The sequence below is a fragment of the Haplochromis burtoni genome, unplaced genomic scaffold (genome assembly GCF_018398535.1).
Source record: "Haplochromis burtoni strain Fernald_Lab_line unplaced genomic scaffold, NCSU_Asbu1 Contig_291, whole genome shotgun sequence".
Lineage (NCBI taxonomy): Eukaryota > Metazoa > Chordata > Actinopteri > Cichliformes > Cichlidae > Haplochromis > Haplochromis burtoni.
Window position 1 is genome coordinate 545,401 of NW_024582652.1, and position 24,988 is coordinate 570,388.

General features: G+C 41.4%; 2 protein-coding genes across 2 annotated transcripts; both read left to right on the plus strand.

Annotated features, from left to right (window-relative positions):
* Positions 1-758: 758 nt before the first annotated feature.
* Positions 759-12,108, plus strand: LOC102290057 (zinc finger protein 91). The gene is made up of 4 exons (XM_005940382.2): positions 759-957; positions 2,893-3,031; positions 6,474-8,171; positions 8,404-12,108. The coding sequence occupies exons 2-4, from the start codon at positions 3,014-3,016 to the stop codon at positions 9,325-9,327; spliced, it is 2,640 nt and encodes an 879-aa protein (XP_005940444.1). The 5' UTR covers positions 759-957; positions 2,893-3,013; the 3' UTR covers positions 9,328-12,108.
* A 2,439-nt stretch (positions 12,109-14,547) lies between these two features.
* Positions 14,548-23,660, plus strand: LOC121811911 (zinc finger protein 708-like). Its single transcript, XM_042227949.1, has 4 exons — positions 14,548-14,654; positions 17,503-17,599; positions 20,972-21,724; positions 23,051-23,660. The coding sequence occupies exons 2-4, from the start codon at positions 17,582-17,584 to the stop codon at positions 23,465-23,467; spliced, it is 1,188 nt and encodes a 395-aa protein (XP_042083883.1). The 5' UTR covers positions 14,548-14,654; positions 17,503-17,581; the 3' UTR covers positions 23,468-23,660.
* The last annotated feature ends 1,328 nt before the right edge of the window (positions 23,661-24,988 follow it).

Below are 24,988 nucleotides of genomic sequence, written 5' to 3' on the forward strand. Positions count from 1 at the left end.
TAAATCTCTTAATGGCCTGCCCCCCCCCTACCTCTCGGAGCTACTACAACCATATACACCTCCCCGTTCCCTTAGGTCCGCCAATCAGCAGCTCCTTAAGGTACCAAAAACTAAGTATAAATCTAAAGGTGATCGTGCTTTTGCTGTAGTTGCTCCAAAGTTGTGGAATGATCTACCCTTGCATGTTAGGCAGGCCTCTTCTCTCTCTGAATTTAAAAGTCTTCTTAAAACATATTTATTCGCTGAAGCCTTTGGCATTGATTAGAGGGGTTGACTCAATTTGTTTTGACATGTTTTAATTTATTTTAGTTTTTTTAGTTATTTATTTTATCTTATCTCATTTTAATTTGCTTTTAGCATGTACAGCACTTTGTGAACTCTGGTTTTATGTTAAAGTGCTTTATAAATAAAGGTGGTATGGTATGGTATGATTTGTGTATATACTGTGCTATTTCTTAAATCTGTAACATATTATATGGTTAAATAGTCTAGCCTGTTTTTCTTACTGTTACTGTACTGGAGCAACTGTAACTCACATCATTTTCCTTAAAGTATGCTGATTCTGAAATTGCAAACAAAATATTTTACAAACTTCAAAGAAAAATAATTTAATTAATTAATTATACTTTAATCAATTAGCTACTTAATTACTTCCATTTTTAATTAGTTAATGACATGTGTTTAATTAATTGTTAAATGATGTAATAATTTGACTTATTTTGGCAAGTGAGGCCCTCCATAGGTCACGGAAGCTCGTTTATTGCTGGTGGCGATGATGCGGATCGGAGGTGGTGGAACAACGGAAGTACAGTCAGACAAGAAGAAGAAGCAGCTGCAGAAAAAGAAGGATAAAAATTGAAGATCCGCTTCAGCGCAATCGTCCAGCCTACCCAAGACTTCCAGCCCGGGTTTGTGGCCTGAGCTCATCCGGAGGAAGCCACCGCGTTTGCGCCTGAGGTTAGCCCGCTATGTCCCGGACGCTCATTAGGCGCGTGCGGAGGCAGCTGCATACCTGAAGCTGACACGTGTGAGACGGGCTGGTGGAGACAACGCGAGCCCACTGCGCCGCACGAAAGTGTCTCCACCACAGCCTGAAAACACGAATAATAATAATATTATTCATTTTAATGTTGCAGCTGCAGATGGTTTGAATGAATTCCCCTCTGCTGCAGCATCATGTAGAACATCTGTAAAATAAGAAGGAAATAAAACTTTAAAGTACAATGTTTGCATATTAACAAGTACATCCAAAGTTTACTTCAGTAAGGTACTTGAGTAAATCATGTTGCATCACATTGTAGTGCAGAGAACAGTTTCAGTTTTGTGTGGATCTGATATTTGCCATTTCATTGCCTTTAACCTTTTTTCAAATTTCACCTGCAAAGAGACGGTTTTACCTGCTTTTATGGAGAAACTTCCTCATGTGTGCGCAGCAGATTCTTCTTCAGGTGATTTTTATAAAGCAGCTCACATCCCCAGGTTGATTCAATTCAATTCAAAATGTGTTTGTATAGCACATTTAAAAGGAACAGTTAACCAAAGTGCTTCACAACAGGTTAAGAACAAGAAAAAACAATAGAGAAACAAATACAGATAAATGACAATAAATTAACATTAAAAACATCAAACAGGCCTGATGGCACTCAAACTGAACTTGAATTAAAAGCAAAGTAAAAAGTGAGTTTTAAGACGTGATTTAAAAGACTGAATCTGGCTGGACGATCTGGGTGCTCTTTTGGGGTTGTACATGTTGAGTTCGTTTAAATAACTGGGCGCCATATTATTTAAAACTTTAAAATTAAGTAAAAGAATCTTAAAATCAATATGATACTTTACAGGGAGCCAGTGTAAGTTTGCTAAAACTGGAGTGATGTGTTCATACATTCTAAGACCTGTTAAAAGACGTGCAGCAGCATAACTGCAAGCGATGGAGAGTGTTGGAGACCCAAACAGAGGGAACTGCAGTGATGAAGGCATGAATAAGTGTTTGTAGGTCTCCTGGGGGAAGATCAGGCTTAGCTTTGGCAATTTCACATAACTGATAAAAACTTGTTGTCACATCTGTGGACACTTGCTTCTCTAATTTAAAGGAGATATCTAAAACCACTCCTTACAGTGAGAGAAAGATGAGAAGCTAGAGGACCGAGGGTATCGGCTAACTTGTTCAAACAGGCGTGAGTTCCAAAAACCGACACTTCAGTTTTATTTAATTTAGTGTAAGAAAACTCTGTGTTGACCAGTCTTTAACATCATGTAAACAGTTAAAGGCTGCACTGGGACTGAGACGTCCAGTTTCAAGGGGAAGTAAATTTTGATTTCATCAGCATAACAGTGAAAGGGAATGTTGTATTTCCTAAAAATAGATCCCAAAGACAGGAGTCAAATCTAAAAGGACTAAAACACAGAGCAACCCGAGTCGACGGTTAAAAGAAGACATGACCACTTACAGACAAAGCAACAAGGTGACATGTACCAGTTTATAAACTGTGTTGATCGGCCAGTAAAACCAGAGTCTGAGACTGTCTGAGGACAGCAGCGAGACCTCTCTGCTTATGAGCTGCTGTCAGACCTGCAGCTATCAGGCTGTGATCTTCTCCAGACTCTGGGACCTTTGTTCATAAATGCTGAATTTATTTCCATCTGAAAAGGGGACCGAGCCACAGTCCAGGTCTTTTTTTTGGGTGTGTCCATATACTGCATAAGCTGTTTACTCACACCCAACATCAGCTGTTATCATAATCTGAGATTCTGGGCTCTGTAGGTCTTTAAAATACAATGAAAATAAATCATGATCCTGAGATGAAGGAGTGCGTTTCTACTCACGCGTGTTCAGAGTCAGTGACGAACACGTCCTTTATCATCTACAGACTTTTATGTCATGTTTACGTTTAGGATTGAATCCTGAATCTACGAGATCAAGGGTGGAGTCGAAATCTGAGGCTGATGTGATGGTGGGATGAAGACGATCTGAGGAAGAGGAGCTCGGTCCTCCTTCAGCCGCTGCAGAGGAACAATGGGCTCTTCAAAGAAGGTGAGGAGTGCACCTCGGTGTCAGTGATGTGCTCTGACACAAAACGGTTGATGATAGATTTTGATGGAGCGCAGCTCCCCGTTTCATCATAAACAGTGTGTGTGTCTGTGCGACGTGATGCTACAAATGACAGCTAAATCCAAATTTGCACACGTTACACATTTCTTTGTCTGCTTACAGATACAAAGCAAAAAACTCTGTGCTTAGCTTCCCTGACTGTGTGTGAGTTTCAACTTATGAGTACGAATCTCGACCCAGTTTTTTCCTGACTGTTCAATGTCATGTCAAACGCAAATTTTATAATCCAATCAGAGAGCAGATGAGTTTGGCTGTCGGAGGGGTGTTTTACTGAGCTTCAGGTCCTTCATCACAACGAAGGACAACAGTCTGTGCGTGTCTGAGTTCGGTGATTAGTGTGTCACAGGTTTATGTGCTTGCACAGAGACCTCCAGAGCCTTTTCAACAGCTCTGTGGACCTCAGGGGGAAGGAAGTGTTGTGGAAAGGACACTCTTCACTAGCCGGGATAGTTACAAAGCTTTCTTTCATTATGAATGAGTTGTTTCCTATTGAACATTTGAACATAATACAACAGAAACTGTTGTAGAGGATATAACGTCAGAGATATACGTGTTTTTAAATGACAAGGAGCAGGTGCATCTAGTACACGTAGAGCTGCTGCAAAAATATGACCCCAAGTGAGTGCAGTGACACCACATCTGTTGTGAATGGGCCTTTATGCTGCGCACTGTGACTCACAGCAATGGTCCATGGTCAGTCCTGACTTTGTGTTTAAGTAATACTAACGTAGTAAAGGTATTTCTGACCACTGACATACCACAACTTTATCCTTTCAACAGCTACAGTTAAGGGACCTAGCTTGTATGACCCCTACGGGATATTTATATAGAGATCCTCCAGCCTCAAACTGTATTACCCTTCCAGGACTCGAGGCTCAGTAAAGCACCCCTCCGACAGCCAAACCCAAAGATTGAGTAAAACATTGCACTTGTAAGTAGGGCTGGGCGATATGGCCTAAAATTCATAAGGTGATATAATTTGAAGCATGTGCGGTAACGATATATATCGTGATATATTCTTTTCTTCTGTGTAACGTATTTTCCACACTAAAAATCCTTTAATTTTCTCAAAAATTGAGAGTGTGCCTTATGTATGAATTCTGGTTGTGCTTACTGACCTCGAACCGATTTCTGCGTGCAGAAATCTGTTAAAAAATGTTTTAGTACAACTTTGGTAAGCCGCACAGCTTGATGGATAATCAGAGCATTATGGCTGCCGTAGTGAAAAGCTTCGCGGAGTAATCTGGGTCCAAAACTCCGTCAACTTCAGGTCCCAAAGTCAAACGAATACTAAGAGTTAAAAACTGTCTAAATTCTTTCATCTTTAATTAAATCATCAGCGTTGCTGCTTTACCAGGTGTAACAATTAAGTTTTACATCGATGCATCCATGAAAACAGAATTTATTAAATTTAACAGAGATAGAAGTTAACAGCAAGTTAGCTCGCTAGTTTACACCTAAACATGACATGTTCTAAGAGATCTTTGAAACTAATTCAAACGTACAGCTCTGCTATCACTTCCAACATAAATGAAGACAGAAACTAAAGAGCAGTGGCGTTTGCAGGGTTACTGAAGTCTGACTACCTGATATATAATGTTGTGCTAGGTGATTGCTAGCGACACAGCTATGTTAGCATAACATTAGCACAATGAAGCTGGAGGATGAACGCCAACTTTTTTTCCACTCGATAAAAGTGCTTCATCTCTTTGCTGTGACTGTCGCTTGGCATCATTTGCAGATGATAATTGTTTTAGCCGCTGCGATGCTTTCGACCAAAACAGGCGCAGCTTGATGACATCATCAACATGCGCTATCGCGATAGAGCGGTATAGTCAAAATCTCTATCGTTGGCCAAATTTATATCGTTTCTATCGTATATCGTTTCTATCGTATATCGTTTCTATCGTATATCGTTTCTATCGCCCACCCATACTTGTAAGTTGAAACTCACACACAGCCAGGAAACCTGAGCGCAGAGTTTTACACGTAGTTTTTTGCTGTAACCAGGCCTTAACAAAAAAAATTGTAACTCGTGTAAATATTTTTTACAAACACACAAATTCTCATCTGCAGATGCACAAACATAAAATGTTCAGATATTTTGGTTTACATGGTTACAAAACTCAGTTCACAACTACACATTTGATTTACAAGTAGAGCAGGGCGATATGACCAAAGATATTTATCACGATATACATTTGAAAATTTGCGATAACGATATAACTGACACTAGACAAAATACTTTACAACTCAACTTTATTAGTGCAAAAAAACAAACAAACCCATCTATGTATTTTCACTTAAACAAGCAGCTGTTTTATGTGAATTAAAGTTATATAAAAATGTAACAGTGCAAATTCTTTGCTGACAGTTTAACCAAAAGGCATTTCCAGTGGAAACTGGCCGACATATCCTCAGCATAACCATGTATAATATCCACAAAACTTAAAAAGAGGTTATACACACACAATACGGTAACATTATGTTGAAGCACAGTACGTATCACTCCGCGAGGCTCCGCCTACGATAGCCGTAATGCTCCGACAATCCATCAAGCGGTGCGGCTTCGTAGCTTAGCAAAGTCGTACTGAAACATTTGACAGATTTTTGAGCGCCGTGCACATAAAATCGGTTCGGTAATACTGACGGCCCGCTTGTTCTACCAAAAATAGTGCTTTGGTGTGTATCTGACGGATGAAAGCCAAACCAGTTCCACACCACTGAAGTTGCACCATTTTTACAAACCAATTTGGTTCATCGGTTTCATTAACGATCCGGTTTCGCCCTTCTCATTCTCCGTTGCCACCATGCTTTTTCCGCAATGTGTGTATGAAAACAAAGGCACTGCGCATCCGCGTTTTACCCATATTCTATTGCGATATTTCATTTTCTTATCATTGCCTAACATTATAATGGTATCATCATGAACTGTATGATGTGGCCCAGCCCTAATCACACAAAATGTCACAAATGATGCTCTTTTTCTCATGAGAGAACATGTTTAAGGTTGACAATACTTTGCACTCACTGTCTCTACTCCTCAATCAATCAATCAGAACTTTATGTCACATGCAAGTTGCCCTGCAGTGAAATGGGACACCCCCCCCCCCCCCCCCCCCCCCCCCCCCCCCCCCCCACCCCCCCCCCCCCCCCCGACCTTACATACACAACACAGACATCACATGGGGAGACAGATCAGAGATTGGTAGTATTACGGAAAAACATAGAAATGTACAATACAATGAGAAAGTCCAAGAGTGATAAAAGAGACCTCTGCTCATGCTGGGCTCCTATGGGAGGACAGCATGAGAACAGAAAACAAACAAACAAAAAATAAATCTGTATCTGTTTGTTGTTCCAGAAATGTAAAAGACAAAGCAAAGTGAGAACTCAGCGATCTCAGGATGATAAGGCTTCCCCAGCAACAAACAAAGACAAATCACACCCCTGCGAAGAATGTGGAAAGACTTTTCCCACTGCAAAACAGCTCAGAAACCACCAACGCATCCACTCTGGAGTGAAACCCTTCAACTGTGAGCACTGTGAAAAGGCTTTTATCACAGCAGCAGCTCTAAGAATTCACACACGTATTCACACTGGAGAAAAACCCTTCAGCTGTGACCAGTGTCAAAAGACTTTTCGTCACACATCTGCCCTCACGGTACACAAGCGCACCCACACTGGAGAAAAACCATATCCCTGTGATCAATGTGAGAAAGCTTTCCCAGTTTTATGTGCTTTAAAAGAACACCAGAACACCCACACTGGAAGGAGACCGTACTCCTGTGGCCAGTGTGGAAAGTCATTTAATCATATAGCAGCCTTGAAAAGACACCTGCGCATCCACACTGGAGAGAAGCCATACACCTGTGAGGAGTGTGGCAAGTCCTTCAGTATACTCAACTACCTGAAGGTACATAAGAGAGCTCACACTGGAGAAAAAAGGTTCTGGTGTGATGAGTGTGGGAAAGGATTCACAAAACAAAATAGTCTCAGAGAACACCAGAACAGCCATGCTGGGAAAAAACAACATTCCTGTGACCAGTGTGGAAAAGCTTTCTGTTGGACAGCCAGCCTCAAAACACATAAGAAAATACATGAAAATGTGAAACAGTACCTGTGTGAGATATGTGGAAAAGCTTTCCTCTTGAAAGGAAATCTAAAGAAACACAGTAAACTTCATACAAGGGAGAAGCGTTACTCTTGTGACCAGTGCGAGGAAGCTTTCACTTCATCAGCTGAGCTCAGAAGGCACCAGCGAGTCCACTTTGGTGATAAAGTATACCGCTGTGATAAGTGTGAGAAAGGATTCACACAGTCCGGCAACCTCAAAATTCATCTACGCACTCACACTGGAGAAAAACCATACAAGTGTACCCAGTGTGATAGAGCATATGCCAAAAAACGTAGCTTAGCAGTGCACCTAGTTGCCCACTCTGGAGTGAAACTACATTCCTGTGATGAATGTGGGAAGGAGTTTGCTCATTTGGCATACCTGAAGAGGCATGAGCTCGTTCACAGTGGAGTGAAGGCACACAGCTGTGAGCTGTGTGGAAAGGCTTTTGTCAGCAAGAGTAACTTAAAAAATCATCAACACAGGCATACTGGAGTGAAACCATACAAGTGTGATAAGTGTGGGAAAGCTTTTTCCTCCAAGCAAGTCTTAACTCTCCATCAGCATACCCACTCTGGACTCAAGCCATATCGCTGTGACCTTTGTGGAAAAAACTTCAGCCAGAAAGTGACCCTGAAAAGACACAGACGAATGCACACGGGAGAGGATCTGTACTGCTGTGAAGTATGTGGTAGATGTTTTCCTTTGTATTCTGGACTAGAAGCCCACAAAGTTACACACACAGGGGAGAAACCGCATCGCTGTGAACAGTGTGGGAAGGCTTACAGCCATTATCGCAGCCTTATAATCCACAAACGAGACCACACTGGGGAGAGACCAGTCAAATGTGACCAGTGTGGTATGCGTTTTAAAAGTTCCAGCTCTCTGTGGCACCATCGACAGATTCACAAAGGAAAGAAACCAATTAAGTGCCATCACTGTCAGGTATTTGGAATGGATTTCAAGAAATGTTTTCTGAAATCTTTTTTTTCATATCATATTGTTTTAAGTATTTTAGACATTAGACAGTAAGTGCGGAGTCAGTGTGTTAGATGTGAGAAGTAAATACCTCAGATCTCAGACTGTAACTGATTATGCAGCTTTTTGTTAGCTCATTATTCACTGTAATTTATAAACCCAAGATTGTTTTCCTTATAACCTTTGGTAATTGTTTCAGAAATGGAGCAGCACATATGGCTCAAGTCCTCGACGCTGTCAGCATTGTGGCAATAAACCATACCGCTGCGTCCAGTGTGGAAACACTTTCAGCCAGCTGTTAACCTTAAGAAGACACCAGAACATGCACACTGGACACAAACTGAACTATTGCAAAGAATGTGGGAAAGGCTTCCCAACACTGGGTCTATTAAAATGCCACAAAATTGTCCACAGTGGGGTTAAAGGTCATGTCTGTGATGTCTGTGAGTCATCATTCACCAACGCAGGTAGTCTCCGAAGACACAAACGAATTCACACAGGGGAGAAACCATTCAAGTGTCGACATTGTGAGAAAAGTTTCACATCCTCAGGTCATCGCACGCTTCATGAACGTGGGCACACTGGAGAAAGACCATACTCCTGTGACGAGTGTGGGAAAAGCTTCAGACATTCAAGATCTTACCGCATACATCACCTCATCCACACCAAAGAGATAATAATTCCTTGTGAAGTTTGTGGAAAGATATTCAACTCCCTGTCTTCATTTGAGTACCACGAACGTACCCACACTGGGGAGAAACCTTTTAAGTGCAAACACTGTGACAAATCCTTTATTTCAGCATCTATGCGCGCACGACATGCACATGTTCACAACAAAGAGCAACAGTATGACTGTGACCAGTGCGACAAGAGTTTCAGGACTCACAATTCCTACACCATTCACAAGCGCAGCCACATTGCAAATAAGCAGTTTTATTGTTACCAGTGCCCAAAAATATTTGCTTCATCGCGAGGTCTGTGGAAACATCAGGTCAAACATGCTGAGCAGAAATCATTTCCTTCACTGGATAAAAGGAAGTGCCTCGAAGCATCTAGCCAGACTTATGGTCTCAGACTTAAAACCCTCGAGATCAGGCTGCACAGAATAGATATAGATTCCTGAGATTTCAGTTAGTGTCACGTTTTGTGTACTGTCTTAACTTTCAGTACCTTTAAAGTTCGGTAGCAGTACAACAAAGTGGTACATTAGATTATCCATTGTTTGATGACCTTATTGGTCTGTTGTGCAGTGGTGCTAGTTTCTCTATAGGCCCTGAGAAAACCAGTAAAAATGTGGTTTAGAGATTGAAATGATAAAAAGAAATATTGTTAACCACTTAAGCCCCACACCCCCAGTACCGGGGGCAAAAAGGAGGAGATCACGTTTAATCGGTTATAACGCGGGTTGAGAAATATAAGTCCAGACATGTGTGGTATCCACAGAAACCTCAGAATCTAAAATGTCATAAAAACCATTTCTACAACCACCAAACACACCAAAAACAAGCCGTGATTAAACGAGCAGTTACGTAAATGCGCAGAAGTCCGCTAAACAAACAAAACCGAACCAGAAATTCTTCAGACTTCGTGTAACCAGCTAGAGATAGGCTGGTTAGCTTCCAGGGCTATCACTGACTCCACACACCAAGTTTCACCACGATCAGACCAAAATTCACTGAATGAGCCGTAAAAGAAGACCACAAAAACACACAGCAGCGCAATTGCGCTAAGACAAAAATTGGCTTACCGTCCCGATTTCCTCCGTTATTGTAGCCGGTAGCCATGTGAACAGTAGTTACCATACCTACCTAGCCGCATCAGAGCAGTTTTCCGTCAACAACCTCCATTTTAGACCCACCTACAGACACTTGACTGAACAGACGCCACATGCTGTAAATTTGGGCCCACGTGGGTTTTGGCATCACAACGTCTGATTGGTTGAAGTGGCATGAACGTGGCATCGTTACTGTGAATCTATTGGCTTAAACGATTAAAAAGAGGTGTCAATCACGCAAATTGACCAAAAGAAACCGAAGTTACAGCCCCTCAGAGTTTAAAGGGCCAGAGGCCAATCAAACGCTCCAGGCGCGCTGCAGAAAAGGCCATTACCATGTAAATGTGTGGTTAATTCTTCAAAAAAAAAATTTAAAAAAAAAAAGCATTTTTAGGCCTGTTAATACAATTTGTTAATTTCTGCTCTTTAAAACCTAAAAAAATCAACTGGCATGGTGTCCAATTGTGTGCCAAAATTGGACATTTTTGTACAATGTCTGGATATTCATGTCTTGACAGGGCTGTAATTTTTCACTGTTTCACTCTAGAAACATGAATCTTTGCACAGATGATGTTTATATGTTAGTTACTGAATTTCTGGAACCAAATGTGATCTGAGGCATATTTTTCAAATGCTAAAAATTAAAAAAAAAAAAAATTAGGCGAGGATAAAATCTACTTACTTTTTCTGTGTTCCAGTCTCAGTAACTTTGACACAGTAATATCTGCTTCAATATTTACACCTCTGATGAAATTTCCCAAGTGTTAGCTTCATTTTGATACCAAGATTGTAAGGACAGTTTGTAATTGCCGAGAAATAATGTAATAATTAAATTTGGGCATTACATTTTCGAGCAGGAAGCTCAGAAACCCCCTTGGGGCTTAAGAGGTTAAATAAGCAAATTAAATTACCTCCAGGACTGTAAGGGGACTTAAGCCTAAATGAAAGAAACACTTGGGCCTTTGTTAATGTTTCATGTTCCATTAGCTCAGTCAGTCAAAGTTTAGACAGAATGTTTTGGTTTGGTTAGATTCACACAAGTTCTTATTAGATAAAACTGTTCAAACTGGAAACAGTCTGAAAAAATTTACCAGTGCTAGAATTTTTCAAACCAGCAACTGCCAGTCAGTGGAAATGGAGTATTTGCATATGTTTAATACACTTCCTCTGGGTGGTTATAAAAGTTTTAGTTGCATACTTTTAATTTAGTTTTAGTTTACCTTTATGTTCTTTGTCAACACTTCCTTTGGATTTTAGCAACATTTGAACATTGCTAAGGGTGATGCAAGCGTGAGTCTCCATAATAATTATTGCCTCAGACAACAGCATTGTGGTTTAGCTGTCAGAAATTGTATTATTTGTGAACCTTTCTTGTTTTGCTACTCAGAATTTGTAAAGAAGATAAGACTTAACCTTTTGTAGGGGACTGAAAAAAAATGAAAAGTATTATTATTATTTTACTTCTCTGACTTTTTCTCTCAAGATTTTTGTTTAATATGTGTGGTTCGTCATCTCGTAAGGCTGTTGAGGAAATTTACTCACCATTTGAATAAAGTTCTGAATGAAAAAAATACTGGTTTGTCAAGTTGTGAAAATTCCACTTAATTATTATTAAGTAGATCAGAAACAGCTTGTGGCTGGATTATTCCTAAATCTTCAAAAAGCATTTAAGAAAAAATCAACCATGAAATCGTAATTAATAACCACTATTAAACGATATGGGATGGATTATTTACATCTAATTTTACAATCAGATGTAAATAATTTTACATCTGATTGTAAAATTATTTAAGGGACAGGAAACAATTTGAAAGTTGGGAGAATATTCCTCATCATGCTTGTGGTGTTCCTGGAGGTTCTGTACTTGATCCATAAGGATTCAGTATTTATTTAGTTATTTGTAAAGTATCTGATTCATTAAAACCAGTTTTATGACACAAATATTTGTTTTTTCTGGGCGAATAATTTTAATTTTACTTAAAAATTAAAATCATCCTGTTTGGGAATTGTCCAACTAAAGTGCAGACTCACATAGATGCTGTGGAAATTGAAAGAGTTCAGCATAGGTAACAAAAATAGATGATAAAATAAGATGGAAATCTCATATAAAACATACATAACACAGTTCCAAGAAACATTTCAATATTGAGTAAAGCAAAACACATTCTGCTTTCACTTTATATGAATTATGTGAATTATGTGAATTATTGAGGTTTGGGCCAGTACTTAGAAATGCTCACTATCATCATTGTCCATATAACAAATAATAAGGGCCATAAGGATCATACTGGTTACAGAGATCCATAAATATGTTTACCTCCTGGCGCACAATGTAAACATGTAAAGAAAGGATTTATGATTGGATACGATGTAAACAGGAAGAAAAGGGTGATGATTATTGGTACAAAAAGAAAAAAGATGGGGGGTTACACAGGCTCATGCTTCTCCACATTATTTATTAGGATTATTCTGTTTTGCTTTTTTTCCTGTTGTGATTAATTGTGTTTTTTCTTTTCTTTGATGTTCTTCTATTATTTCAACATGTTCAAAATAAAGCCACACAAACAAACAAATAAGCAGTAGATTTATAGTTTTATGTATTACAATATTTAATTTAACCTTTCTTTTTTTCCACATCTAGCCACCTATTTATCTTCTACCACTTATCAAGGTCATGGGGGATGCAGTCTCTGCAGGGATGCCCAGGCCCAACTCCTGCTGGAAGAACACCAAGGAGCTCTTTTCAGTGCAGCAGCATGACTTTATTTTGGGTTAACATGAAAAGTGATCACATCTGCTGGGTCAAAAATGTGCAACAGCAGTGTTAATATTTAGTTACATGTCCCTTAGCCATTTTCACTTCAATTAGGCACTTTTGGTAGCCATCCACAAGCTTCTGGTTGAATCTTGGACCACTCCTCTTGACAGAATTGGTGCAGTTCAGTTAAATTTGATGGCTTTCTGACATCAAATTTAACTGAACTGGGGCGCCTCTGTCAGTGCTCCCCAGGGCAGCTGTGGCTACAATGCAGCTTACCATCACCAGTGTGTGAATGGCTGGATGACTGAATGTAGTGTAAAGCGCTTTGGGGTCCTTGGGGACTAAGTAAAGCGCTATACTAATACAGGCCATTTACCATTTTACCATTACCATGGACTTGTTTCTTCAGCATTGTCCATGTTTTCAATGGGGTTTAAGTCAGGACTTTGGGAAGGCCATTCGAAAACCCTTATTCTAGCCTGACTTAGCCATTCCTTTACCACTTTTGATGTGTGTTTGGGATCATTATCCTGTTGGAACACGCAACTGTGCCCAAGACCCAACCTTCGAGGTGATGATTTTAGGTTATGTTGAAGAATGTGAAGGTAATCCTCCTCCTTCATTGTCCCATTTACTCTCTGTAAAGCACCAGTTCCATTGGCAGCAAAACAGCCCCACAGCATAATATTCCCACCACCATGCTTGATTGCAGGCATGGTGTTCTTGGGGTTGAAGGCCTCACCTTTTCTCCTCCAAACATATCGCTGGACATTGTGGCCAAAAAGCTCGATTTTTGTTTAGTCTGACCACAGAACTTTCCTCCAGAAGGTCTTATCTTTGTCCACGTGATCAGCAGCAAACTTCAGTCGAGCCTTAAGGTGCCGCTTTTGGAGCAAGGGCTTCCTTCTTGCACGGCAGCCTCTCAGTCCATGGAGATGCAAAACACGTATAACTGTGGACAATAACAGCTGTGTTCCAGCACCTTCTAATTCTTGGCAGATCTGCTTTTTGGTGATTCTTGGTTGACTCTTCACCCTCCTGACCAATTTTCTCTCAGCAGCAGGTGATAGCTTGCGTTTTCTTCCTGATCTTGGCAGTGACGAAACAGTGCCATGCACTTTATACTTACAAACAATTGTTTGCACTGTTGCTCTTGGGACATGCAGCTGCTTTGAAATGGCCCCAAGTGACTTTCCTGACTTGTCCAAATCAATAATTCGCTTTTTCAGATCTATGCTGAGCTCCATAGACTTTCCCATTGTAGCATTTGTGTCTAATGAGCCCTATTTAACTGGCCTCAGAGAAGTCAGCAGCTGTGGTTACTCATAATCACTCACAAGAAGTTTAGAGGCCATGCTATGAAGCTCAGTTCACTGACAACTTTCTAAGTCACCAAAATTGCTAATTCATGTTGCTGTATATCTATCCCCCTGACTTTGACCCTGTTAAAATGTGATTTTGGAGTAAAAGAAGAAAAAAATCCAGAGAAATCACCAAAAGAAGCCACCAAAACGTGTCCACTGAAGGGGAACAGAAATCCAGAGCTTAATAATGCAGAACCTGAAACAAGGATGGTTTTACACGATTTAAAGGAAAACTGGAGAATTGAGCAGAGATGATGATGACACACTGGTTTAAAAAAACATAGTTCAGAACAGAGATGTTAAAAATGGGATTATCGTGGAGTGAATGAAACCACGGGGCGAGTTCTGTTACACTGTCAGAAATATGAGGCTGGAGGAGGGAAACTGACTGAAAACCTCACAGAGGTCAAAGAACGAGTTCAGTTTCTCCACACCAGCAGGTGGCGGTAAAGCACCTATTACTGTTTGACACCCGCCAGAAAACCGGAAGATGAGGGGAAAGGAGACGTCCGGCTGCATCGGCGAGGAGTTTCTCTCGGTTTCATCTGAAGGTAAGCACCGAGCTAACTTTAATCGGAGCTCAGTTAATCTTGGGTTTAGCTCCTGAGGAGGTCGTCTGCTGCTCTCCGCGGTGCTCCCGCTGTTGACTGCGGATGATGTCAAACTGATGTGTCGGAGGTCCCGACAAACCGGAAAATAAGGAAACCGGAAAACAAAACTCGGGGAACTTTCCATCTTTAAATGCAGGTTTCTTTATTCCACCCGACAGCCTGCAGGAGTGTCGTTCATGAGAAGGAAAAACGAGAGTTTTGAGTTTAACTGGTGACATTAAAGAAGCTGCCACTGCAGTATGGCTGTCCGCGCAGATGCCTGTTCAGAATCTGATTTGAGGCCCATCAGCGGGAACATGAGGGCTGAACAATTGAAATGCCACAAAAACAAAGCCCCGCTGTCCAGCTAGACTTATAACTGCTCCGGGCAGACCTGACTTCTTTATACGGGACACCAAAGCCCCTCGTCGGCCAAATGGTTTTAGTGGGACAACGGTCGGATGAAAGGATGGAGAAAAAATCCTCCTGGTTAAAAAAATAATTATTTAACTGCTGAAAATAAACATCAGCGATGCATTCAGTGCTGTCTTCATTCAGGGTTTCGGCACTTGGTAATAACACAGCACAGCTGCTTCTGCTGGTAAAAGCAGTGCGTCGTTGCATGTAAGGCTTTTTAAGCTGTTTATTGATGGCTAATAATAATTTTCTTTAGTCTGAATGTATTGAACAGTGAAATTTTCATGGGAAGGCGCAGGAACGCCGTGAATGACCACAAATGTAAACTTACTCTGAACACGTTCTTAAAAACTCTGAAAAGCTGTGACACGTTTTAATGTTAAAGAGGACAAGCCTGCTGCCATATGCATTTAGTACATACGTGTTATTCTGTGAGCATTCTTTGGATATATTACACGTATATGCAGCATGCCTGCAGTTCTCCAAATGTGTTGATCATGAAAACAAATGTAATGACCTATCAGATTAGCCGTAATCTGTGATTAATCCTCTGTGGTACCGTCTCACCTCATGTTTTTCAATTTCAATTTTATTTCTATAGCACATTTAAAAGTCACAGGTACAACAAAGTGCTTCACAGACGAGCCATATTTGCAGATCATGTGTGCCTCCCCGACCTCACAGAGGGCGCGACGACACTATAAAAGAATAAACGTGGCGTGGAAGCATTTTTCACTCAGGACTGATGTAGCTGACGCAGAGATGAAACAGGCAAACATTTATTTTTCTGTTTAGATCTGCAAAGTCAGCCATCTCCAATGTAGGCGAACTTAAACAGCTGTTTCTCTGCGTGTGTTTTACATAACGGATGTTACAAGAAAATCAATCAATCTTTATTTATAAAGCACTTTTCATACAGAAAAAATGTAGCACAAAGTGCTTTACATAGTTAAAAGCAGCCCACCCCACCCTCCAGCTCACTCCCCACACTCTCAATACACATATATCCCCCCACCCACACACACATACACACACGCGCACACTTAAAGAGTAAAAATTGGGCTGGGCTCGCATGAGCCAAGTGAGGAAACATTATAACAGACCGTCTGCACCGGGAGCCGGTCACAGACCGCAGCCTCCGGGCTGGGCACACAGCAGGAGGGAGGCAAAGGAGCCCCCCAACCAGGCTGAGAGGACCCCAGAGACCCAGCAGCCACGGTCAATAACAGCCCCGGTGCAGAGAGCGCCCTCCGAGGAAACACTGGAGATATGACACAATAGGATATATACAGGGTAAAATGATAAAATAAATAAGAACAGGATACAATATAAATATAAATAGAGTAAGAAGATTAAAAAATGAATAAGAATAAAATCAATAAATATTAGGTAAAGCATAAATTAATAATAGAATAACAGGATAGAATAAATAAGCATAAAATAAATAAACGCTAAGTAAAAGCTAAATTAAAAAGGTGGGTCTTGAGCCTGTTCTTAAAAACATGTACGTTCTCTGCGGCCCTGAGCTCCTCCGGCAGGCTGTTCCACAGACGAGGACCATACCACTGAAAAGCTGCCTCTCCGTGAGTATGTGTCCTGACTTTAGGGACACTCAAAAGGCCAGTACCAGAGGACCTCAGGGTCCGCGAGGGTTCGTATGGTAAAAGCAGATCTGAGAGATAAGAAGGCCCGAGACCATTAAGACATTTAAAAACCAATAAAAGAACTTTAAAACTTTAAAAAAAATGAAGTATAATTAAATTAATCTGAGTTATGTTTGCACAGAAACAGCTTCAACCAGCTGCTTTTTTACTTTTAGGCATTTCAGAGACTTTTTGACTTGTACTCGAGTACTGCAGTAACATCTGTACTGTTTCCACCTGTGCCGACAGGAACAGAAATATAAGTGATCATTTCCTGCTGTTCTGTTATCAGCTCCTGGCACTTCATGCTTTAGCACTTGAATACAACCTGGACAAAAGAAGAAAAAACCCTGACGTTAGATTTATTTCACAGTGTTTTTGTAAGTAAAGCAGACACGGAGGTCGTGTCTGCTGTGTGGAGCTGCCTCAGGTTCATCTGTATGGACTCTGCTCATCTGAGTGCAGATGGCAGAAGGTTGTTTTGACATTTTTTACAGGCACCTGCACAGTCAGCTACACTGTCCTTTAACGTTACAGCAGGAGAAACTCAACAGCAGACCTGCGTATGTTCACTGATTGTAGGCAGATAAATCAGTCAGTGCTGCATAAAATATTAAAAACATGACTCATTGTCAGATCTTCTGCTGAAGGAGGAGAATTTAAGTCTTTGGATTATTGTGGCTCTAAAGTCACAGGAAAAACTGAAGAAACGAATTCTGTTTATTTGTTGTTCTGTTTCTGTGCCCCAGCTGATCAGCAGGAGGAGAAGAGTCTGACGGAGCAGCGGAGGAACGTTTTGGACTTGGCTCAGCCGCTACAGAGGAAACGATGAGCTCGGCACAGACGGTGAGGAAAATGTCACCGTTACAGAGTTTGTGCTTCATCAGCTGCTGCTCTTATTATGGTCACAGCTGTTTATTCTGCTCTGCCAGCTTTGCTGCTGATCACAGCATGTGAATTTTAACCTTCACATGAAACAAATCTCTGCGAGTGCTTTTTTTTTTCCATCGGTGCCATCTCAGCAAACCTGTCACTGACCGATGAGTCTGTGTGTTGTTGTAATTTCTTATTATCTATTACTTTGAGAGGATTTTAAGTTGACCTCACTACATGTTGTCCTATATCTGAACACTATCAGCACCTGGTAACAAATGGGGAATAAAACATTTGTGTTAGTGGATCTAACATTGTCAGACTCTCATACGATGTGAGAACCTCATCAAAGTGTTTCTCAGAGGAAACTGTGTGACGTTAGCTGGCTCGTTGTCCAGAGACGGGAATATCACACGACCGATCTTTTCCTGTGTGAGGGCCCTGACTTCAGCTCAGGACACGAGACTTTGGGTGAGTGAACAGTGGGAGGAGAACCAGATGATCCAAATGTAAATGTATAAATCATAATACAGTCTGAAAGAACTATTTGTGATCTTTAAATTGAAACTAGAGATGGCACGATACCACTTTTTTATGTCCAATACCAACATCATAAATTTGGATATCTGCCGATACCGATGTGAATCTGATGTAGTGCTGGGGCGGGGCCTGCGGTATCGTGCCCTGCCAACTTAAATATGGTGCTGGGTCCTGCAGCTCTGTGTATCCAGCAACCGTACTGAATAAAGAGATGCTTAAAAGCATGAATGTGTCATCGGGTCTGACGTGGTGTATTTAAAGTGGATTTTATAATCAATTAAACAGTTTTTTAAATATCTTGCTGCATTTTGTATAAGTTCATTCTCAAGTTTAAAAAAAAAACAATGTGTAACTAACACTTCTCCATACATTGTGTTTTTTAAATCCTAAATTTAGGTGTTTAGTCAGAAATCTGCAATATTCTAATTCTGTTGGAAAATAACAGGTTAAGTAGGAAGTCTGGGGTCAGTAAATCCTGGTGGACTGACAGTCTCAGCTGTACTAACAGATATTACCAAACTAACATGTTTAAACTACGTTAGAAAACATAAAAACGTGCAGACCTGATAAACTTTCATTACCGTTCTCAGTGTGTTAGCTTAGTGTTGCTGCGGCTGGGCATGATTTGATGTAAATAACATGAAACATGAGAATCTGTTACAAAGCATACTGTAAAGTGCACTGCAGTGTCCAGACTGAACAGCCAGTGATCTTTACAGCAGAATGGATGATGCGATGTAGATTTCTTGCTGTCGGTTGCCGTGGATTCTGTGTCCCCCACAGTCAGGCAGTATGTGAGGTCAAAGGCCGCCATCTCTGACTTCTCCAAGTTGCTCCTCGATCTTAGGAAGTGCAGACACATGCTCTGCCTTTTTTTGTGAAACAGTGGTGTTGACAGTCAGAGATGGAGGACAGGGTGCACAGCTCTGATGGTCTGTGTTGTCAGATGTGATGATTCATGTGCTGAGGTGTTTTGTTTTTTTCTGTTCTCAAACTGATCTCCCTGTTGGAGCTCAGTTTGGGGGCAGTTCTTTTTTTCTCCTTGTCTTTCCTCATGCACAACACGAGGAAAGACAAGGACCGGCCAGTGCTACCAGCCTGACCCGTCTCCCCAATGTGATGTTTGTGTATTTTATGTATGGTCGGCAAGGTATCGTCTATTTTAATTGCCCCGTGAGGATAAATAACATCTTTTTGACTTTGACTAATCAGGAGACGTCCGTCTGGGGTCATCATTCTGCATCCTCCTAAAATCCAGGATGAGTTCTTGGTTCTTGTGGTGTTCAGTTGCAGGTCAATATCTGGATGTCTCTTAGCCCTGTGAAGCGAGACCTACAACGTTTGTGTCATCAGCAAATGAATTGAAGTGTTGCTCTGGCAGGCTCTAACACAGTCATGGGTATGTAAAGAGTAAAGCAGTGGTCTCAGTAAACAGCTTTGAGGGAAACCGGCTGTATAAAAGGATCGGACATCTCCCGTTCCTGCAATATTGTTTTGAATGAGGTTAATGGAAATGACGTAGGCATGAGTTTGCGCTGCTACTCCAGAGGGAGAGAGTACTTCCAGGTCAGCTTGTTGTCGCCTCATCGTGTGAGGTGCATTCCTGTGTTGAGTAAATGACCTTAAATCTGTTTGTTTGCCGCAGCTTGAATTACTTTCTAGTGAGTTGTAGCTGCACATTTTCACATAGTGATTGAAGGCATGTGCTGCCATCGCCATAGTGTAGTAATTTTATTCAGCCACACGATGGCGCCAAAGTCCTTTTAATGATGGTTCGAGCCAGGGAATGTCTGCTTGTAGTACTACACTACCACTGTGTTTAATATGAGTTCTCTGTGTGTTTGAACCAAGGTGATACTTACGTAATTTAAATGATTATATATTATGCCATGGACATGCACAGATGGATGTGTGGGTCTATCTTAGATATTTTTGAGTTTACATGAGTTGAACCACTGCTGCTGTAATATGTTTGCTCTAATGGCAACTTATTTGTTACTACAGACTGCTGGCAACACTGAGCATTAAGCATTATTAATAAACCAGCTCAGGGCTCGCAAAATCGCTAAAGTGGAAGCCTCTTGGCTTCAATCATGCCGATACACCAAAGAAAGAACTTAACCTCAACACCGGTGCTGAGTCGAACAGTTTTTAAGAAAGTCTTTTATCCAGATGCAGACGGGGTGGAGAAGCCCTGGTGGTGCTGCTTGTTTGTAAGGATGTCTGGAGGGTGGTGTTGAAGATGAAGAAGACCCACATGTAGTTCTCGCTTTGCACCAGATGACTCAGTGTAGTGTGTGCTGTAGCAACAGCATCCTCAGTGGGTCTCTTACCCCAGGATGCATGTTGATGTGGATCGAAGGAGGCCACTTTAATGTGCTGAAGAACCAGTTTGGCCTCAGAGCGACTGGTCAGGGGCTGGCTGCTTTGGCACCGGGATGATGATTTAGAACTTTAAACAGACTGCAATGGTCAGTTGCGACCAGGAAGCTGGTCGGCACAAGATTGCGTGTTCCTGCAGAGTGAGAGTGTGGGCACAGCAGGCTGGCTGGCAGGCTTTTGCCTCCTTGAGGCAAAAACCTTTTAACCAAACTCGTCATTCAAGGTTGTCCAAGCTGTGATGTTGTCAATACAGTGGATATATAAATAAATAGAAACTTTATTGATCCCACTAAGGCAAACTTTTGTGTTATGGCAGCATTATAAAGAGTAAAAGTAGTACCGTGTACAATAAACAACAACCAACAACACAGTCTCTCTATGTTTGTCCTTTCACTGCCTCTTTTTGTATCTCTCTCTCTGCAGGACCAACAGGCACCGAGAAGTCCGCGCCCTCAGGAGGCTGACGAAGCTCACAGAAAAGAGGACGACAAAATATACAGATGCGATGAGTGCGGGAAGCCTTTTACTGCGAAGATTTTCCTAAAAAGACATCAAATTATCCACACCGGGGAGAGTCCGTTCAGGTGTGAGTTTTGTGGGAAGTATTTTTCCAAGGCTGGAAATTTGACAAGACACCGACTCATCCACAGCGGAGTGAAAGCGTTCAGATGCAACTTGTGTGGAAAGTCTTTTACTCAGAAGAGTGACCTAAAAAATCATCAACTCATCCACAGCGGACTTAAAGCATACAGCTGTGATCGGTGCGGGAAGTGTTTTACAAAGAAACAGAGCTTGGAAAATCATAAGCTCCTCCACAGCGGAGTGAAACCGTACAGCTGCGATCAGTGTGGGAGAACCTTTGCTCGCAGGTATACGTTAAAGAGTCATCAACTCACCCACTCTGCGGTTAAGGCGTACAGCTGTGACATGTGTGGAAAAACCTTCAGGCAGATGGGGACCCTAAATAAACACCAACGCATTCACACTGGACATAATGTGTACTGCTGTGACCAGTGTGGGAAACGCTTTGTCACATACTACAACTTACACATTCACAAATTTACCCACACTGAGGAGAGACCTTATAAATGCGACCTGTGTGAAAAGGCTTATAAAGATCCAGATTACCTGAAAGTGCACCAACAGATCCACACCAGAAAGTGCACTTACTGTGAGGTATGTATTTATATTTTCACATTTCTATGCTCGTTAAATTTTGTTAGCATGTTTGCAAATGTTTGGTGGCCCTGGTCGGTGACATAATGTCATGTGGTTGGAATTGGGCCTCGACTGCTGGGTGTTTTTGATTGTCCGTCTCTCCCAGCATGCAGCAGAAACCATTAATGATCCTTCCACAGGTTCTTGAAACATTTCACAACCTTGACTTAAGTTGGGTCTTAAATGTTTTTTGCCCTAGTTCACACTCTACATCTTTAGCCAAAAGAAAAAAAGTGTTCAAGTTGAATTTTAGTCAAATAAATAATTTCTGTTTGTTTGGGATGAGGAGGCGACTGCATGGCTGAGAGCAGCCGGCCTGGGTTCAACTCTTCACTTTACGCTAAAGAATAAGGCCAGAAAAATCCCATTCATTTAAACTGGTCTTACCTCTGATTTTGCCTGTGCGCTCCCCATCTGAAGTTGCTCCAGTGTCCTGCGTTATGAAACACTGCGCTGTTTTTAGATCTTGACTTGAGCTGAACTAAACAAATTTTTCGATATAGCAGGAAAGGACATGGGTTGATTTCATTTATAGCTGAAAAACATCAAATCGCTTTAGCAAAAATAAATGTTTAAAAAGTAATTTTGTGCTCTCAATTTGATTTTACAATAGCTGGAAACTTAACTGAGATCTGCTGAAAATCTGTTCCAACAGTTTAATATTGCACTAACCAACAGTATAATGATGTGACCGATAATCAGTCATTGCCTCCTATCTGACCCCCTCAGCGTGAGCTGATTTGTTTTTGTTCTTTTCGAACACTGACTTTAGAATACTTCAAATTTTCCTTCATAATATGGACATTTTCAGAGTCACAGGTCTCTGAATTGCATACAATCCATGAGCACAAACTTTTGTTCCAAAGTTTTTCCTGATGGAGCAGATCAATCATCCAATGCTGGTTTCTGTTCTTTTGCGTCATAGAAATTAAGTTGGTGCAATTCCGCTGTGACTGTATCTTGTATCCCTTCGTACTGATGCACAAATTTGGCTATAAAAAAAATCATGCTGAAGAAGAACTGATTTTAGTCAATCTTTTTTTTCAGACCTGAAAATGTCACTTGGATATCTCCGTATTTATCTGCAGGGTTTTGACACCTTCACTGACACTGCTGCTCTCAAAGTCATTCGCTGTAAAGCCAGTTTGCCATTTTGTAATGTTGACTGAATGTATGCTGCATTACATTCAAGAAAAAAATGATGAATGAGCTTATTTAAACTATGTATTTATAGAGAAATGCATATTGCCATTTAACCAACAGCTGTCACTGTGTCTTTTGCAGAGTGAACCCAGTGGATCCGGTCCTGAACCCTGCCATCACTGCGGAGCTGGGAAAGCGTTTCGATGTGACGTTTGTGGAAATACTTTCAAGAAGAAATCGGGCCTGAAACTGCATCAGCGCAGACACACTGGACTCAAACTGAGCTACTGCAGAGAGTGTGGGAAAAGCTTCCCCATGCCAAGTGCATTAAAGCGCCATGAACTGATCCACAGTGGGGTTAGGAAGCACCTCTGTGACCAGTGCGGGTCATCCTTCATCACTGCAAGTGACTTGAAGAAGCATGAACGAATCCACACAGGAGAGAAACCATACAAGTGCAGACATTGTGAGAAAAGCTTTACGCACTCGATTAATCGTTACCGTCACGAATGTAAACACGTTGAAGTGAACGACAGCAGCAGTCACAGGTCATTATAAAGTGTGGACAAGTATCTCGGGGTCTTGTTCACGAGTGATGGGAGAAGGGAGTGCGAGATCGACAGACGGATCGGTGCGGCGGCTGCAGCGATGCGGACGCTGCACCGGTCCGTCGTGGTGAAGAGGGAGCTGAGTGTAAAAGCGAAGCTCTCAGTTTACCGGTCGATCTACGTCCCTACCCTCACCTATGGCCACGAGCTGTGGGTAGTGACCGAAAGAACGAGATCGCGGATACAAGAAATGAGCTTCCTCCGAAGGGTGGCTGGCCTCTCCCTTAGAGATAGGGTGAGAAGTTCGGCCATCCGGGAGGAGCTCAGAGTAGAGCCGCTGCTGCTCCACATTTGTTAAATAATAATGAATCTTTTCTGCAGTTAAACCAGTGCTATAAAAGTCATCTTAGTTGGTGGGACACAAGCAGCCCAGAAAGAAGCACTGAATCGTTTGTGTAAAAACTTGTAAATTGTTCCCTCAAACTTTTCCCCCCCTTTTTTAGTGTATAAAGATTTGTGTGCATTTCTTAAACTATCCATATCAGCATCTGACAACACGGCTTCACGGTTCAAAAAACACTGTAAAAGACGCTGCTTGGAATATTGTTTGTGTCTGCAAATGAGATTGGAAGGAGCTTTGTGGAGGTGCCGGCCTGTTACTCATCATTCTGCAGAGATGCCAAAAATGTCCTCTGTTATCAACTGGTGGGGTCGAGGCTCTGTACACGCCGCTGTTTTTAAAAATTGGATTCTCCAGCTGAAGACAAAATCTGAAAGGTTAACCGGTGCTCTTCTTCTTAAAACTGATGGTGATGAAGATGTAGTTGTTGTAACTGTTTGATTTTCAAGACCATGAAAAAAGATTTTTAGATCTTCAGCTGTGTCGTGTCGATTTTTCCTTTGCTGTTTTTATTCTGTTTCTGTTTACTGAATCTATTTCACAACTTTATAAGTTATTTGGCATGAGTTACTTTTTATTTCTGTACAGCACTTTGGTCACTGTTGCTGTTATGATTAAATGTGCTATATAAATACAAATGCTCAACGATAATTTTGTGAAAATCCTGCAAATGCTAAACCGTGTTTGAAGTTTATCTTATGAAAACAGTTTGGTGTGAAAATAAAAGCTTTGAGCCACGATGTCGCTTCTTGTATTTCAGACTCTTGACCTAAAATTTCAGAATCAGAATACTTTATTCATCCCTTTTGCTGCAACACAGTAAGAACAATAACAGACTAAAATGGATTAAATAATACAATATAGTACAAAGTCGCAAAATATGACAAACAGCTATAATATAACAATTAGCTCAATTATAAATATCCCTGCTGTGGGGTAAACCATTAGATGAGAGCTGAGGGTGCGAGCGGGCTGAAGCTTTAGTAAGAAAGTAAAGTTTATTTCGGCGATCGTGGCTCAAGAGTTGGGAGTTCGCCTTGTAATCGGAAGGTTGCCGGTTCAAGCCCCGGCTTGGACAGTCTCGGTCGTTGTGTCCTTGGGCGAGACACTTCACCCGTTGCTTACTGGTGG